At 43.7% G+C, this 17694-nt stretch overlaps 1 protein-coding gene across 3 annotated transcripts in view; it reads left to right on the top strand.

Moving 5' to 3' along the window:
* PRR11 (proline rich 11) overlaps positions 1-17694 on the top strand; it is a 20553-nt gene extending 2859 nt beyond the window's left edge. For all 3 annotated transcript variants that reach the window (XM_083480111.1, XM_083480112.1, XM_083480110.1), the window contains exons 3-10: positions 724-859; positions 2470-2592; positions 9493-9714; positions 10290-10388; positions 12366-12478; positions 12587-12646; positions 13878-13974; positions 15235-17694. In XM_083480111.1, coding sequence (XP_083336237.1) covers positions 724-859; positions 2470-2592; positions 9493-9714; positions 10290-10388; positions 12366-12478; positions 12587-12646; positions 13878-13974; positions 15235-15303 — 919 coding nt within the window. In that variant the 3' untranslated portion in view covers positions 15304-17694. The remainder of the gene's footprint in view (positions 1-723; positions 860-2469; positions 2593-9492; positions 9715-10289; positions 10389-12365; positions 12479-12586; positions 12647-13877; positions 13975-15234) is intronic.

The raw sequence follows: 17694 nt of genomic DNA, 5'->3' as shown, positions 1-17694 counted from the left end.
GCATAGCCATTTCAAGAAGGGCTTGTACCCCACAGCAGTGCAGCCCTGGAGTCAAAGGCATCTCTCCCTGTCAGCCCTGCAGCCATCCTGCCCAAGATGGATCCCAGTCCGTCTTCCATCATCTTCTTTTCCTCAGCAACCCTTGCTCAAGACTTTTTTTTCCTGTCACCTCACATCCAGTTACCCTGGCAACCTACCAAACCACCATCTCTGTTCACACCTCAGGGCAAGAGGGGAGGACAGTTATCTTGCATTGCCAATGGCCCTATATTGTTTCTTGGCCAGGTCATTTTGCATAGGCTTGCACAGGAATTCATCTGCAGCTTGTATTTCCCCTTCATATCCCAAATAATGAAAATCCTACCATTTATTAATGTCTAACTAATTTCCCCCGCTCTCAAATGTATAACAATATACCGTATTTTTTGCACCATAACACTCACTTTTTTCCTCCTAAAAAGTAAGGGGAAATGTCTGTGCGTGTTATGGAGGGAATGCCTACGGGTGGCATGCCTATGGATTTTCCTCCTCTAAAAACTACGTGCGTGTTATGGCCGGGTGCGTGTTATAGAGCGAAAAATACGGTAATTGTAATGCTCATGCACTGCTTGTTCTAGTAATGGAAGCCTATGGGAATGAGGAGGTTTTCTGTGCCAAAGACAATAGGAACCATCCATGAAGGTCACCTTTTTAAGATTTTGATTTGGTGTTTGTCTTTGGTAGGCTTCCGGTTTCACCCTGCAGCTGGAGCAAATCTCTTTACTCATGGCCCTTGACATTTCTGAGCATTGCAGTAGTGAAGGCTTTACAGACCGCAGGGTTGTGTCTGTACAGGTGGTGCCAGAAAAGTGTTGGACGGGTAAGTTTTTGTTCATGTGATCTTTTTATTTAGAATACTGAAAACTGTAGCGGCACCAGCTTTGTCTGTTTGAGCTGGAGGGCATATGTGGAATTAAGAGAGTGCATGATGAGTGACCGTAACGAAATGGAGGTGTAGCCTGACATAGAATGGCTGCCACATCTAAAAGAACAGAAAAAGTGACAAAGGCAAGAAATTGTGCCAGGATGCCCCACCTATCAACGTGGGGGACTTTACCCCCCATTGCACTGGCTCGCAAAGAGACATTCTTTGAACCCCTACTCAGTGCAGAATGGAAGAGAGCGAGAGTGTCTAATCTTGGCACCCAGTTTAATGTGGATGTTTTGGGAGGAGGGTGTTCAGCCTAGGAGGGGCTGAGCCACTCCATGCTCACTGGTGGATCCCAGGCTTCACATGAGTAAAAGTACTGGGTTCAATCTCTGACGCCACCAGCTCAAGAGATCCTGAAAAGCAGCGCTAGAAAGGATGACTCCTCATTGCCATTCAGAATCTACAGTACAGTGGTGCCCCGCAAGACGAATGCCTCGCAAGACGGAAAACTCGCTAGACGAAAGAGTTTTCCGTTTTGGAGGTGCTTCGCAAAACGAATCTCCTATGGGCTTGCTTCGCAAGACGAAAATGTCTTGCGAGTTCCTGCGGGGTTTTTTTCCTCCCCCCCCTTTTTCTAAGCCGCTAAGCCGCTTATCAGCTGATCCAATAAGCCGCTAATAGCGCTAACCCGCTAATCCGTCAATGGGCTTGCTTCGCAAGACGAAAAAACCGCTAGACGAAGAGAATCACAGAACAGATTCTTTTCGTCTTGCGAGGCACCACTGTAATAACAAACTTAGACACAGGGACTGCAGCTTAGTGGGAGAGCATCGGTTTGCAAACAACGACCCCCACTTTTGATCCTCAACACTTCCAGCAAGGACTGCTGTTGGCAGGACATCAGGTGTGGGGCTGTTGGACCAGGCAAACATCTTGACCGATCAAGGAGGTGTCTTCTTAAGTTGTCTGGGGCGGGCTCTGAGGTTTCCTTCACCTGTCACCCTTTCTTTCCTGGGATCCTGGTCACAGCTTTATAAAATCCAGCATGGTGATTGATTGTAGCAAGAAGTTTAGACTCCCTTTTTCTCTTTGGAAATGGCTTTTCATTTCAAGCAACCACTAGGATGTTGGCAGTCAAAGGCCCACTTCCTGCTATTGAGGCCCACCCCCAGCCAAAATGAAAAAATAACAACCCACCGTTGGAACGGATATATTTTTATTCATATTTATGAACATTCTAAGCTCTGTATAGGTTAAGAAAAAATCAATGTCTCATCAAATCATGTCTCTTACCTGCTCAAATCTGCAGCACTAAGCTGAGAGTCGCATTTGAGTCGGGTGCACATCGAAACAAATTGCCCCCAAAAGTTAAATGTGAAAAAACTAAATCTGAGCCCCCTTTTGAATGTGGTACCCAAGGAAAGTGGCCCTCTTGTGTCCTCTCCCCCCACTGCATTGGTCCGGGGTGTTGGCTTTTTTTCTGCTACCAAGTGTGCATATACATCGGGCTTATGCCTAGCTCTGTAGAAAATCAGTTTCTCTTGCTTCTTTTCTCCCAGTTCTTTCAAGTCGTCAAAAAAATTGTGTCTCCATCAAACACGCGTCTGCAGGAGTTGGCTGCGCTCCGGGAACGGTTAGAAAAGCTGGAAACTGAATTTGCCAGCCTACAGTTGCTGGTCAAGGTAAGTCGTACTTTTTACAAAGTTTGTAGCAATCCAATCTGCCGCCTCCGACCCGCTTCTGGTATATTGTAATGAACTGATTTGCTTCCTGACATTCCTACTTTGGAAACAGGATCCTTGAAGCCCAAAGCATTGGCAAGACTTTTACCTGCGTGGAGGGGTGGCAACTTTGTCTTAAATGTTATTTCTTTGCCGCAGGCAAATAGCTGTGGACGAGTCCAATTTGTTGTGGTTTATAAAATATAGATAATAATTACTTTAACATTAATCTATGTACTGCTTAGGGACGCAGGTGGCGCTGTGGGTAAAAGCCTCAGCGCCTAGGACTTGCTGAACGAAAGGTCGGCGGTTCGAATCCCCACGGCGGGGTGCGCTCCCGTCGCTCGTTCCCAGCGCCTGCCAACCTAGCAGTTTGAAAGCACTCCCGGGTGCAAGTAGATAAATAGGGACCGCTTACTAGCGGGAAAGTAAACGGCGTTCCATGTGCTGCGCTGGCTCACCAGATGCAGCTTGTCACGCTGGCCATGTGACCTGGAAGTGTCTGCGGACAGCGCTGGCTCCCGGCCTCTAGAGTGAGATGAGCGCACAACCCTAGAGTCTGTCAAGACTGGCCCGTACGGGCAGGGGTTAAGAGAGTTTGTGTACTGGTCCAGTAAACACTTCCGCTGCGCCACCAGCAACAGCTCTCTTTGCAGAGCATTAATTAAGTCCAGTGCAGAGATTCTTGTTGCAGTACAAGCTTCAGAGTCTCAGCAGCAAAGAAATAACGACACAGGGAAGCCTGTCTTTCCAAAGACAGGTTTATTGCAGAAAGATAACAGAAACACCTCCGGAGCTTTCAGACATTTTTGCTTCACGCCCCACAGGCAGAGAAAACAAACACTCTTTATATACTGAGCAACTTAACAACTTAACGAGCTTGACTACTTAAAGTCACATGACATTGCTAACTTGCCAGCGTCTTAGGTTTCACACCCTAACACCCCCTCTCGCTGGCAATACAAAAAACAAAATTACTTCAGACCCATTTCTTCACAAAAGTTTTCATGCCGCTGAAACCCAAGCGGTTTTGTAAAACCATCAGCTTGATTTTCATGACTGGGACAGTAATTTAATTTAACAATTCCGGCTTTTACCGTTTGACAAACATTTTGAAAGCGGATATCCAAATGTTTTGTACGACCTTTAAACTGCCCATTTTGTGCTAACTTAAGACACGGTTGATTATCACCCCATACAGTGATTGGAGTGATGGCCTTTTCATACATCTCTTGTGCCAAGCATTTGTAAAATTCTAGATCTCTACATAACTCAGACAAGGCACAGAACTCAGCTTCTGTTGACGACAAAGCAATCAGGTTCTGTTTCTTGGATCTCCACCCAATCAGAGAGTTACCAAATTTTATTACACAGCCAGACACTGATTTTCTATCCTTTAAATTTGCCCAATCACTATCTGCCCAACAAGTAATCTGTGCTTGTCCTTCCGAAGATAATTCAAGGCAAAAATCTTTGGTGTATTGTAAATATCTTAACACTCTTTGAATTCCTTTCCATGCATTTACACTAGGTTTCGAAGCTTCTCTGCTGAGTAAGTTAACAGCGTAAGCAATATCTGGTCTACTCCATTGCGAAAGATGAAGTAAGCTTCCCAGTGCTGACTGAAAGATTTCAGCACGCTTGAATTCAGCACTATCCTTGAACTCATTGTCTTTTACAAAACCCATTTCCATTGGTGTTCTAACACCTGCACACTCCGTCATGTTAAACTTTTTCAACATTTGCAATATCTTGCCTTTTTGATTCAGTAGAAAACTGCCATTTTTTGTTCTATCTATCTGAACACCAAGATAGACCTTCACATCACCAAGATTCTTAACTCTGAAGTGTTTATTTAACTCTTTGGCTAGTTTTTTTACTTGTTCTTGTGTCTTTGAAGTATAAATCAGGTCATCTACATAAACAAGCAAAGATTCTTGAGCATCTCCTGAATTTCTGAAATATAAGCAATTGTCAGCCTTGCTCCTGCTAAAACCAATGCCTACCAAAACATCATTCAAACACTCATTCCAATTATGAGCAGATTGCTTGAGTCCATAAATAGATTTATGTGATTTCCATACCTGATTTGATTTACCAACTTTCAATCCTGGCGGTAGCTCCATATAGAGCTCTTCAGCCAAGTCTGAATGAAGATAAGCTGTAGAGACATCAAATTGATTCACTTTGAATCCTTTCTGAGCAGCAACTGCTAATAGTGCCCGTAGGGTTTCACTCCTTGAAGTGGGTGCATAGACTTCGGAATAATGTAACCCCTTTCTTTGCGTAAAACCTCGAGCTACAAGTCTTGCTTTGTACTCTGGTTTCCCCATCGCTGTTGTCTTTATCCTGTACACCCACCTACAACTTACTGCCTTGGTACCTTCTGGCAGTTTGGTGATGGAAAACACACCCAGTTCTTTCATAGAATTCAACTCCTTTTGCATGGCCTCACGCCACCTACTGGCCTCCTCCTGGGGTAATTGCTCAACTTCCTCAAAACTTTCAGGTTCGCAATTTGCCAAACCTGCCCAAACACTAATAGCTTGGTACCTTTCAGGAGGTTTACCTTTGTTGGTACGCTTAGAACGCCTTAACAGTTCCTGCGATGTTCCTTCAGTTTCCCCCTCTGACCCAGAATCACTAGTCGACACCTGTTTGTCACTAGTAGTTGAAGAACTTTCTGATTCTGACTTTACACGTATCTCTTGCTGTACAGGTGAACTTTTAGAGCTAGAAGATTCTGACTTTACAGACTTGGGTGAACTAGGCGATTTCTCACCCTTGTCCTCAGACTCAAATTCCTCAGTCTGTTCTGGAACTAATACCTGCCCTGGGGCCTGAGTTTCATTGTTACTGTTAACCACATCAAATAGTATGTCAGGATTTCCATGAATTTTATTCCAACCATCCTGTTCACAAAATTCCGCACTTCTGCTGATTGTGATTTTCGTTTGATTGCCTTCTACATTCACAAATCTCCAACCTTTTGTGTTTGCTTGATAACCACAGAAAAACATTTCTTTAGACCTAGGATCGCCTTTCCTACGTTGTGCCCTAGGCACCAGCACATAAGCACGACATCCAAAAACTCTTAGATGATCAATTTTTGGTTTTTTCCCAAATAGCATGAAGTAAGGAGTGTTGCCTACTGTGCTATTATACACTCTGTTAAAAGTATAATTCGCATACAGTGCAGCCTCAGCCCAAAAACGCTGTGGAAGTCCAGAATCAAACAGCAAAGCAGCAATGGCTTCCTGTAATGTTCGAAATTTTCTTTCGGCAACTGCATTCTCCTGTGGTGAATAGGGATTGGTAAGTCTATGAACTATACCTTTCCTTTTTAACCACGTCTCCAGCGTGTGGTTCACAAATTCCCCACCACGATCTGATTGTATTTTACGTACCCTGGTGTCAAATTTACATTCAACTTCTTCAATCCAATCCATCAGGATGGAAGCTGCTTGTGATTTTTCTTTCAGAAAGAAAACCCAACTAGCCCTTGAAAAGTCATCCACCAAAATTTGCATAAATCTCGCACCTCCAAGCGATTTGACTGGCATAGGGCCACACACGTCTGTGTGCACAAGTTCAAAGGGTTTCTTGCTTACTCTATCAGATCTAGGATAGTTACATGTCTTAACCTTAGCATGTTTACAAGCACAACAATCCAGAAAATTTGGACAGGGTTTAATGTTACACTCCTCAGCTAAATCTGGCATCTTGCTTACATACTTAAAGCATATATGAGCCAACCTTCTGTGTAGTAGATGTGCACAACCTGTATGAGGAGCCTTATTTACACACTTAGCTTGCACTTCACCTGTTGAACATCTACCTGCTGCTAACTGCTCTTCATCCAAAACAAAAAGCCCATCCTCACAGGGAATTTTAACTAGCTCCGTCCCCTGTTTCGAAATGGTGCACACATCTTTTTCAAACTCAACCTTAAAACCACTTTTTACCAGGCATGACACACTCAAAAGTCCATTCTTCATTCCTGGAAGAACAAAAACAGGAAGGTTAGTTTGCAAACAGTTAACATAAATTGTGCCTTTAAGGTTCATTTCTCGTTTACTATTGTCTGCTATAGTCACGGTTTTTGCAACTGGCAATGTCTTGCAGTTCATCAAGCGGCCACTAGATGTCGCTGGAACTAAACTGTGACTTGCTCCACTGTCAATTATCCACTTCAAGGTTTGTTGGCTCCTTTTAGGACTCTGTTGTGCTGCCATTGCAGATAGTCCCTTATCAGCACCTGCTCCCCCTCTGGATCGTTGATTCTTGTAGTTCTCACATCGTCTTCCCCTGTAACTCCGGAAACTGGCCTTGGACTGTTGAAATTCCTGTTGCTTTTCTGGACACTTTGCTATCAAATGAAACCTGCTGCCACATCGAAAACATGACTTGCTGGCCATAGCAGGCACTTGTGAGGCTTCCTTACAGCTCTGCCTGCTAGTTTCCCCATGCTGGGAATTATCTGAACATCCAACCCTTGGGGTATTTGAATTATCAATACGTTTTCGATGATGTTGATATTCTTGTTCACACAATCTACCAGTCACATAATTCATATTCAGCTGGTCCTCTGGCAAAACTTGTAAAGTTAGTACTAAGTTTTCAAACCCTGCATGCAGGCTGCTAAGCAGAGTATAAACTTTAATATTTTCAGGAAAATTCACACCTAAAGATGACAGTTGGTTGAAATACTCAGTCATCTGTGACGTGTGTTCAACCACACTATCCTCTGGCTTCAGTTTCAACTCATACAAAGCACGTATAATGTTCACCTTCTCTCCGGGCGTGGCTCTATGGTGAATTCGCCTAAGAGCTTCCCAAATTTCAAATGCATACCTTAAATTTTCCACATGAGGTAATTGGGAATCGTCTATCGATACCATCAACATGCATCTAGCTTTAGTGTCCATTTTATCATGTTCCCTGTTCTGAGCATGTGCAGCAGCCTGTTGCTCTGCTGTGGCATCTGCTGCAACAGCCACAAACGGCTTTCGCCTCTGGACATAGTCAGCCCACACTTCTTTGGCTTCCAACCAGACTTGAGCCCTCTTAGACCACTGCACGTAATTAGCAGAGTTCAACTTTGTAAAGGGAACCTGGAAATTTTCCACTGCCATTCTTGGGGTCTGCTGCTACTCCCTCTGTGTGCCCTTGCTTCTCTTTCCCCTTGGGATTTGTTTTACTCACTTTTCAGACGCCTCCAGCCTCCTCTGAAGCCTTTAAGAGCTGGATTTACGACCAAGCCAGTCTTCTCTCATCCGAAAGCTGCTTTCACTTTCTCTGCACACAATACAGCTGTAGAAACGTAGAAGGATCCATAACCTAAGAGAGTTTGTGTACTGGTCCAGTAAACACTTCCGCTGCGCCACCAGCAACAGCTCTCTTTGCAGAGCATTAATTAAGTCCAGTGCAGAGATTCTTGTTGCAGTACAAGCTTCAGAGTCTCAGCAGCAAAGAAATAACGACACAGGGAAGCCTGTCTTTCCAAAGACAGGTTTATTGCAGAAAGATAACAGAAACACCTCCGGAGCTTTCAGACATTTTTGCTTCACGCCCCACAGGCAGAGAAAACAAACACTCTTTATATACTGAGCAACTTAACAACTTAACGAGCTTGACTACTTAAAGTCACATGACATTGCTAACTTGCCAGCGTCTTAGGTTTCACACCCTAACAGGGGTACCTTTACCTTTACCCTTATGTACTGCTTAATTCCATAATAGGCTTCCAAGTATCTTATGGGTATAAAAACCAGCTATTTCAGTTATTTATATATACTGCTTAATATTCAGACGTGTTATACAGGCATTAAAATATAAGTATCCGAAATTCTATTGTGTGATAGAAACCGCTTTAAGATTATCTGGGGTTTTTCCCCACAAGCACGCGGCATAGATGTTTTATGAAATAAATAAGAGGAAACGTATGTTGTAACTGGGAGTTTGGGGTGTGTGTTGGGTGTGTGCATGTTAATGTGGTTTAGTAAACTTTCAAAATGAAAAGTTGGTGCATAAGAGCTTGCATCCCATAACTGAGTTGACAACCTGGCCGCTCTGGTGCCTTACTGCCAGATTAACATTTCCTGCTAGAAAAATGCAACCTGTGTAGTACGATTCATGCAACACATTGGCGACTAATATGCAAACAATAATTGCCAAAATAATTATACATTCTTTATCAATCTTCTGAGCAAAATACAAAACCTTGAGATGAACTTATTGTTAAGTTGTGGGTGAACATATCAGACGACACAGTGATTCTTCAGACAGCTCTTGTTTATTCACAGGCCAGAAATGAACTAAACTGAAGGGTTCAGCCAGCCTGCTTATATAGAGCTCCACTACAATGTAACAGTAACAACTTTCTGTAACTATCCAATCACTGAACGTCACTTTCAATTCCTTATTTGCATATGTGGACCTGAGTGAAAACTATCTACAGTATCCCCCTGCTGGCCCAGGGTGAGAACTTCAGTACATAACACTTATAATGTCTGGTTTCAAAGCCAGGGCGAAACAGGTGCAAAACGCCGGCATTCTGTCTACAACTTCACTAACATCCATCTACAATTTCACTAGCATCTCTCAGTATTGTGAACAACACCAAACTTACCCGTTGCTGGTATCTTCATGAATTCTCCTAAAATATAAAGAAAACAAAAGACTGAGTTTGAAAAATCCATTGAAACCAGACATTATAAGTTCATCTTAAATTGGGTAGTTCATAAGTCTCTGTGGCTTTACACAAGGTTTTGGATTAATATTTCCAGCTGATGAGACTTTGGATTTCTCTTCTATGTTCTGAATTGAATCCCCCTCGCTGATTTCTCCCTCTTTCAACAGAATGGAACTGTTGTGCCTTTCTCGGAAAAGCCGCCTTGCCAGATGCAGTTGGAGAAACCGGAGCCAGCTTTTCCCGTGCATGCGCAGCTGGGTCTTCCAGAATCTTTGCCTCCACAGCCCTTGGCTCCTCCGCCTCCTCCTCCTCCTCCTCCCCCACCCCCTCCCCCTCTCCCCCAGCCTCTACCTGCACCTCTCAGAAGAGCTGGTGGCAGTAAGACGCCGGTAATGTGTATGGCAGTGAGAGTTCCTCTTAACTCCTCCAATTGGGGTCTTGTCCGTTTCAGTTTCTTGCCTGCTAGTAGCATATGGGTTGGTGGGAGCAATCCAGGGATGGGAAACCCATTTTCAGCCTGGGGGCCGCATTCCTCCCTGGGCAGCCTCCCAGGGGCCGCTTGCCAATGGTAGGCAGAGCTAGAGGTGAGCAAAGGTAAATGCTTCCAAGCTTATGCAGACAATTAAGAACATACGTCAATCGCAATACAGTAGTTAGCTGATCTCCGATTCTCAGTTTTTACATCTTTTTTTATTATTGTATGTACGATCGCTGTAGATAGCTTGGTTTGTTTTTTTAATGAATATTGCCGTACAGATATCTAACTATGTATTTTATTTTTATGTAGCATTTCACTGCTTCCCACCCTGAGCCCCTTTAGACAGAAGAGTGGGGTAGAAATTTAATTCCTGTAGGATTTCAGGAGGAGCTGAAGGATATTGAGTTGGAGACTTTGTTGGTCAGTGTTGCTGAGAGAGCTGTGGATTCTGAACCTCTTTTCTGTCCACTTCCTTCTTGGATCCAGGCAGCCTCATTAAAAAAAGACGTACCCATGCAGATAACACTCCAGGACCTTCTAAATGTGAAACTAAAGAAGGCCCAAAGCGGCATGGGGATAGACAAGGTAAATTCGGAAAGGCGTATTAAATGTGCTTCACATTTTGTGTTAAATGCTCTGAGCTGAGCTGTTCGGGCCCTGCTGTCTGATGATCAGCCACTGTATCAGATTGGTATTGTGAAGGACTCCTAGGCTACGGTAACCTGGACAGGTGTGGTATTGTGATGGTGTCAGTAACAAACAAAAATATCTGCAGAAAACGGTCCACTTTCAAGCACTGATTAAATAGCATAATGAATGGGACCCGAGTGAAATTGGGCCAAGCAGAAGGGGATACAATACTGGCCAAAACTAAATAAATCAGTGTCCAGGTTGATTCATACGGGGAAAAGTGGTCCTTGGTGTATTGGGGAACTGAGCTGCATAAGGCTTTATAGGTCAAAACCAGCCATTTGATTAGTAACAAAGGGAATTCTTTGAGCTCAAAAGGAAGGCTTATTGTATGGTTGTTTTATGAATCTGAGAGTTTGAATCAGGTTTTTGTAGTGAGCTAGGCATTTGTGTAGTTTCTTTTTCCGAATTCAATTTTTATTGATTTTCATTGATTTTCTATTACAAAATAAGTTTCAAAAGCATTTGCAGAACATCTTTAAACAAAATTTTTAAAAATTCGAAGATCCAGTTTATCTTGGGAGAGTGTAATAAAAACAATATGATAGTGGGTTAGACCAGACAAATAGATTTGATTCTAAGCAATAACTTAATTATGTTTGTGCACTTTTGAGTCATTTCTATGAGTTATGAAAGCTATCTTTGTAGTTACATAAAACCATTTTGATTATTTATATGATTTGTAAAAATACATACATCTTTAACAAGATTTCTTCTTTTGCTGTAACCAAAAATGCAGCAACTTGTATGACTCTTTATATTACTTAAGTTAAAACAAAAATAAAGCTTTGAAAATACAGAAACACACAAAACACCACTTTCAATTGAACCCAAAAGCTAATTGGTAGCTGATGCAATTGGGCGAGGGCTGGCATTTCAGCCTCAGACTGCCTTGCCCTGTCAGGCCCCTGAATTTGGCCTCAACTGCAGTTTCTGGACAGTCTTCAAAGGCAGCTCCACGTATAATACATTGCAGTAATCTAACCTAGAGGTTACCATAGCATGAAGAACAAAGGTTTGGCTATCCCTCTCCAGGTAGGGGAATAAATTAAAGTCATACCTCGGGTTGAATGTGCTTCGGGATGAGCGCATTCGAGTTGCGCTCCATGGCAACCCGGAAGTAACGGAGCGCATTACTTCCGGGTTTCGCCGCTTGTGCATGCACAGACGCTCAAAATGATGTCACGCGCATGTGCAGAAGCGCCGAAATGTGACCCGCAGACGCACGGACACGGGTTACGTTTGCTTCTAGATGCAAACGGGGCTCCGGAACGGATCCCGTTTGCATCTAGAGGTGCCACTGTATTTTGAATGGCAAGTAAGAAATAAAATAACATCCCCAGACTTCAACAAGCAGTTAATTTCCTACTTTCCTGAAGTCACCAGCAATTTAAGCTATTTAAGGTTATGTCCGAACTTCAAGGGAATGGGGGTTGGGTAGAGGTGTTGGTAGGGTTTATTTAGAGTAGGGGTCACCAACCTAAGGCCCATGGGTCAGAAGCAGCCTGCGGAGGTTTTTTGACCGGCCCACAAGCTGCCCCCGAACCGAGCCACCTGCTTGCTCATTGCGCTAAACCGCCACAGCATGGCACAGGAACTTGCTTTCATGGCGCTGGAAATCACATCTGTGCAGACGCCGGAAATTGCAGGCAGGCGCGATCCAGCCCACGGATGGATCTCCGTGGGACCAATCCAGCCCAGGCAAGATAAACCTTGCCGACCCCTGATTTAGAGGATAAAAACAAGAATAATGGAGAAGGGAAAGGGCCCAAGAAAAGTTTTGTGCCCCCCTGATAAAATCCATCACAAAGGCACTGTGTTGAAGCTTCTTTCAAAAGGTATGGTGCAGTAACAAGTCTTTCTTTTCTTCAGAGGAGATCGCCGTTTGAGAGGCGCAAGGCATTAATCACCCTCTCCGACTTGCAAAGCATCAATCTGAAATCCAAAGCCCCAGGACCACAAGCTCGGGTTACCAGTCACTTGATGTAAGGCACCTCTGACCTTTCTGCAAATTTTATGTGCAGCGTTAACGTTGGTCCACTTAGGAAATCTGTATTTTAATTTTCATGTTTGCTTTTCTTTTCCCCCTCCAGCACTCCTAGCAGAAGCAGCTTAGATTTCCGGAAACACTTGAGAAAAGTCGCTATTGAGAGGTAACCATCTATATAGGGAAGTGGGGGTCATTCTCCCCCTTTTTTCTTTATTTTAGCTCACTGTATGATCCTGCCCAGACCCCAAGGTTGTCATTTGAGGGAGTTCCGGGGTGAGGACAATGAGAGAACAGGGCCTTGTCTGTGGTAGCCCCCATTTTGTAGCATGGTCTCCCCAGGGGAGACCCACCTGTTGCCAACCTTGTCATCACATCAGCGCCAGGCAAAGGCATTATTTATTTCCTCAGGCATTTGGGTAGAACCAATAATTTTAATGTTGTATTTTAATCTTGTTTTTAAGTTGAATTCATTCAACTTGTTTTTATTATTGCTTGTTAGCTGCCCTGAGCCCGGCCTTGGCTGGGGAGGGCGGGGTATAAAAATAAATAAATAATTAAATAAATGGAGGCTTTCCCTCTGTGTCTTAATACATTGACATATTTTTATGAAAGCATTTATTATTCCTGTAAGTTGCTTTGGGATATGTTGCTCTAAGAAGCGAAACATAAATCCAGTTAACCAAACCTACTGGAAAAAACACAAGTTTATGGCTCCCAGCATAGACCGTGTACCCTTTTTTCTTTTTTCTTTTTTTAAGATATATTTATTAAATTTCATAAACAAATTTTAAACAGGTTTTAAACATAAAATACATAGCACAGGAAAAAAAAGAATTCAAGAGTAATAAGAAATACAAAGCAAAACAGATATTCAACAGGAAGATAGTTACCAAAAAGAAAAAGAAGTCATAACAAGCACCAACACACCCCAAGAAAAAATAAAAAATAAAAATTATACCTCCAAATATTGTATCTTATTCACTAGTTTTTTGACCTCCTCACACCTCCCTTTCTGTTTTCCAATTCAGATATTTGGTTCAGCAAGTTCTTACCCTCTGTCATTTAACCTTATTCAGCATCTTAAACTATGATAAAAATATAATTCCCTTCATTATCAATCCAAGTTTACATATTCTTATTAATCTTCTTACTAACACCACTTATTTCCAATCCACCGTCCTTTTAACATTCATTAATTTTACAGTATTTCTGTAGATAGTCTTTAAATTCTTTCCAATCTTCTTCCACCGACTCTTCTCCCTGGTCTCGGATTCTGCCAGTCATTTCTGCCAGTTCCATGTAGTCAATCACCTTCGTCTGCCATTCTTCCAGAGTGGGTAAATCTTGCGTCTTCCACGGTGTACCCTTTTTTCTTTTCCCTTCCCCTGCTTCAGGAGCCCAGGAGGAACCCCGTTAAGCAACAAAGAGAACATGGAGACTGGCACAGGACTGACACCCATCATGACCCAGGCTCTGCGGCGCAAGTTTCAGGCAAGGCTCTCTGTTGGCTTGGCAAAGCAAGTGTTGAAAAGGGGGCTTTGAACACACAGTCCCATCTTCCCAAGTCAGGGGTGGGGAACCTCATCCCCACAAGGGCCACATTTCCCTTGCCATGTGCCGCAAGCCATGTGCCGGGATGGGGGGGGGAGGCTAGGGGCAAAATTGGGAGGAGCAATGAAGGTGTGACTTGTACTTTTGCACACTAGTCTACATTCCAACTGCAAAAGACAGAGGCTTTTTGCACGTCTGTATATGTGTGTGTCTGTGTGCTTGTGTGTACACACACACACACACACACACACACACACAGGCAACCCCCATTTGCGCAGGGGTTATGTTCCGAGGCACCCCATGTTTAACTGAATACCGTATTTTTCGCTCCATAAGATGCACTTTTTTCCTCCTAAAAAGTAAGAGGAAATGTGTGTGCGTCATATGGAGCGAATGCAGGCTGCGCAGCTATTGCTGAAGCCAACAGAGCAAGAGGGAGAGCTGCGCAGCGCCTCTTGGTCTGCTGGCTTCCCAGCGAAACAGGAGGAGGAACGGAAGGGAGCCCTTACATTGAGCTCCTTCCGTCCCTCATCCTGCTTCACTGGGAAACCAGCAGAGCAAGAGCCGCTGCACAGCTCTCCCTCTTGCTCTGCTGGATTCAACGATAGCTGCACAGCTTGCTCTGGCTTTTCAGGGAGGTGGGAGAAGGGATGGAGGTCAGTCCCTTCTCCCACCTCCCAGAAAAGCCACTAAGAGCCACTCTATCTTTAAAGAGCCGCGCCAAGCAAGCGTGTCTGCTGGCTTTTCTTGTTTTCCTCCTCTAAATCTAGGTGCATCTTATGGTCGGGTGCGTCTTATAGAGCGAAAAATACGGGATTTGAAACGGCATTGAAAAAGCCTGCAAGTAGCGCTTCTCCCACCCCTCCCCTTCCCGTTCCGCTCCTTTTTGTGACGTTTTCGGGTCACTTCTGGGTTCAGCGTAATGCACATTCACATATTGAACGCGTGTAAATGCGGGGTTGCCTGTGCACACTCGCGCACACCCCTCCCCATCCTCCCCCAGCCCAAGCAAGAGGTGTTGCTACAATTAACATGCATTCTGCATCTGTACAAAAGAACTTGAGGGAGGGGGTGAGGTGAGGAGTCTAGCCTGAGGAGAGGAAGAGGCTTTAGGAAGTGTGGGCAGAACAGCGCAAAAACTGAAGTTACAGCCAGAAGGAAAAGTTGAAACCTCTCTCTCTCTCTCTCTTTTCTTGACAGTTGGCTCACCCAAAGAGTCCCTCTCCATCCCTGTTGCCGAAAGGAAGCAGTTTTGAGGAGCAAAGTTAGCAGTGCATCTCCTGCCTACCTACAGTTCCCCATGCTGGTTTTCTGGACTCTGCTGATGGGCACTACTAATGTGGAAGGAATTTATTTTTCAATAAAATACACTGGGAGCAGGGAGGGGAAAAGAAAGGATGATCTTCATCGTCCTTTAGAATAGAACTCACCATCCCCAGGTGAAACACACAAAGGAGAGACAGTATAAGTATTTTTTCCCCAGCCTACATGCTGATTTTTATTCCTTTATGGATAGGGAAGCTGTGGCCCTCTGGATTTGTTGAACTACAATTCCCAGCAGCATCCAGAGAGCATCCCTCCTTGCTTGACACCATATTGGCAAATAAGAGGTTATCACTATAAAACACCTTTAGGATATAAAATACCTGCATGGGGAATTGGGCATTCCTAACCTTGTTTTATTTGTAACTTACTTGAAATGTTTATATATATATATTTAAAGTATTTACTATTTTTAAAAAAGATTTGGGGACAGTAACATTTAAAAAAACTCCCAAGTTCTTAAAATTCAGAAGGGTGGCAGTTAATCTTGGAAATTTCATCTAAAGTGGATGTGTACACATGAATTTGTGTATGTTTTCTCCATAATGAAGAATACCTTTTTACCTTCTCTTAGAGGGGGAAGTATATGTTTTCCTCAATAAGGGAAAATGCCCCTTTCTCTGAGGGGGGAAAGTGAATTGCAGAGGAGGTCTAACATGCCTTTGTACCGGAAGAGGCTGAATGTTCAGCAAACCTCAAATGAGGTTTTTGCTTCTGGTTTGAGATCCTGATGCATGTTGAGTCGTTCCTGACACCCTCTTGGTCTGCTGAGAGACAATGAGGTTCTGCCATGGCGGAAGAGGTTGGAATCATCAGCTGGTCATTCAAACACTCCTTTAAAAAATGTGAGTAGCACCTAGAGCTATTTACAGAGTGTACCATTATGTACAGATTGTATCTGTAAGATGGAGACTAGGTTCCGGTTGAAGATGACAGCTATTGTTTTCAAAGTGCTGATGGTGCTGTGAAAGCGGCTTGTCTGCGGGGGTACAGACTTCTCATCAGTCCTGCTCTCTTCGGTCAGACTGGGTTTTGAAGAACTCCAGAACTTGTTTAACTGGAAATTCATCGAACAGAGGAAAGCTAGTGAAAAAGCCACAGCAGCTCATCTAAAAAGCTGTATCGGCAATCTGAAGAGTGTATTCTTTGCCCTGAGTCTGCTTGCAAGTGCATTAAAAGGCAAGGTAAATTTGCAGGACCCGGAAAGGAAGCTTCAGCTCATTAGTTGTCCAGGGCCGTTGACATGCTGCTTTTGCATCAAGCCCATGAGCAGCTCAAAAGGGCGCCAGCATCAAATTGCCTTGGCGGTGCAATGGAAGGAAATGCCTTAACTTAGATAGCAATCCTTTCAATTCAGACACTGTGGTAAACAACTCTTGGGCACATAACTCTTTTTAACGTTTATTTCTCCTTTAGATGCAGTTGGGTTAGATCCACACTATACATGTAAAGCACAGGTGCTCCCCACCCGAAAAACAAAGAATTCTGGGAATTGTAGTTTACCCCCACAGAGCTCTTATTCCCAGAAGTACAGTTCCCAAGATTATTTGTGAGAAGCAATGTGTTTTACATGTATAGTGCAGAATGTGGCCTTAGTGTTTTGAAGGGATATTGTGAGCATATGCGCACAAGTGGCGCCAGTTTTCTCCTGATATGCCTATGACACATTCTTGCGTAGCTTGGAATATTGGAGATTGTTCATCTGTGCAAGGACAGGGGCCTCTTATGAGCATCCTGACAAAAGTTCCCAGGGAGAAGCTTTAAAAAATTTGGGGGGGGGTGTGAAGCTTTGTAGACAAGGATCTGGACCCTGTGGTCCTGCCAGACAGTGTTGGACTACAACACCCATCATTCCAGACCATTGGTTAAGCTGCCTGTGGATGAAGGGCGTTTGAGTCTAGTGACACCTGGAGGACCATAGACTCCCCAGCTCTGCTGCAGAGTAAACAGACACCCTTCAGACTGTCCATCTGAAACATGGAGCATTCCAGGAAAAAGACTGAACCTTTAATGCTAAGGTAGAGATGGCTAGTAGGCTAAAGTGTTCCTAAATGTACACATCTACATATGCACGCTGCATTATACAGCTGTAACCCAGCTCACCTAGTTCCAATTATTTACCAGTTTACACTGTGTTTCTGCATCCGTTTCTTACCCATTACTCATTTTATTGCTGTTTGTTACGTGTGTCAATTGAATCGCTTTGCTGCCTACCTCCTGCACATTTCAAAGACAAATAGCTTCTGTAGCTACCTGTGGCACATTTTGGAGCAACTTGAAACTAAATATTGTAAAGCTGCACGGACTGAAATCAGTTCAATAAAAAATAATATGGCA

The sequence above is a fragment of the Podarcis liolepis genome (genome assembly GCF_965112155.1).
Source record: "Podarcis liolepis genome assembly, chromosome: 16".
Lineage (NCBI taxonomy): Eukaryota > Metazoa > Chordata > Lepidosauria > Squamata > Lacertidae > Podarcis > Podarcis liolepis.
This window is presented reverse-complemented; position numbering and strand designations above follow the sequence as displayed.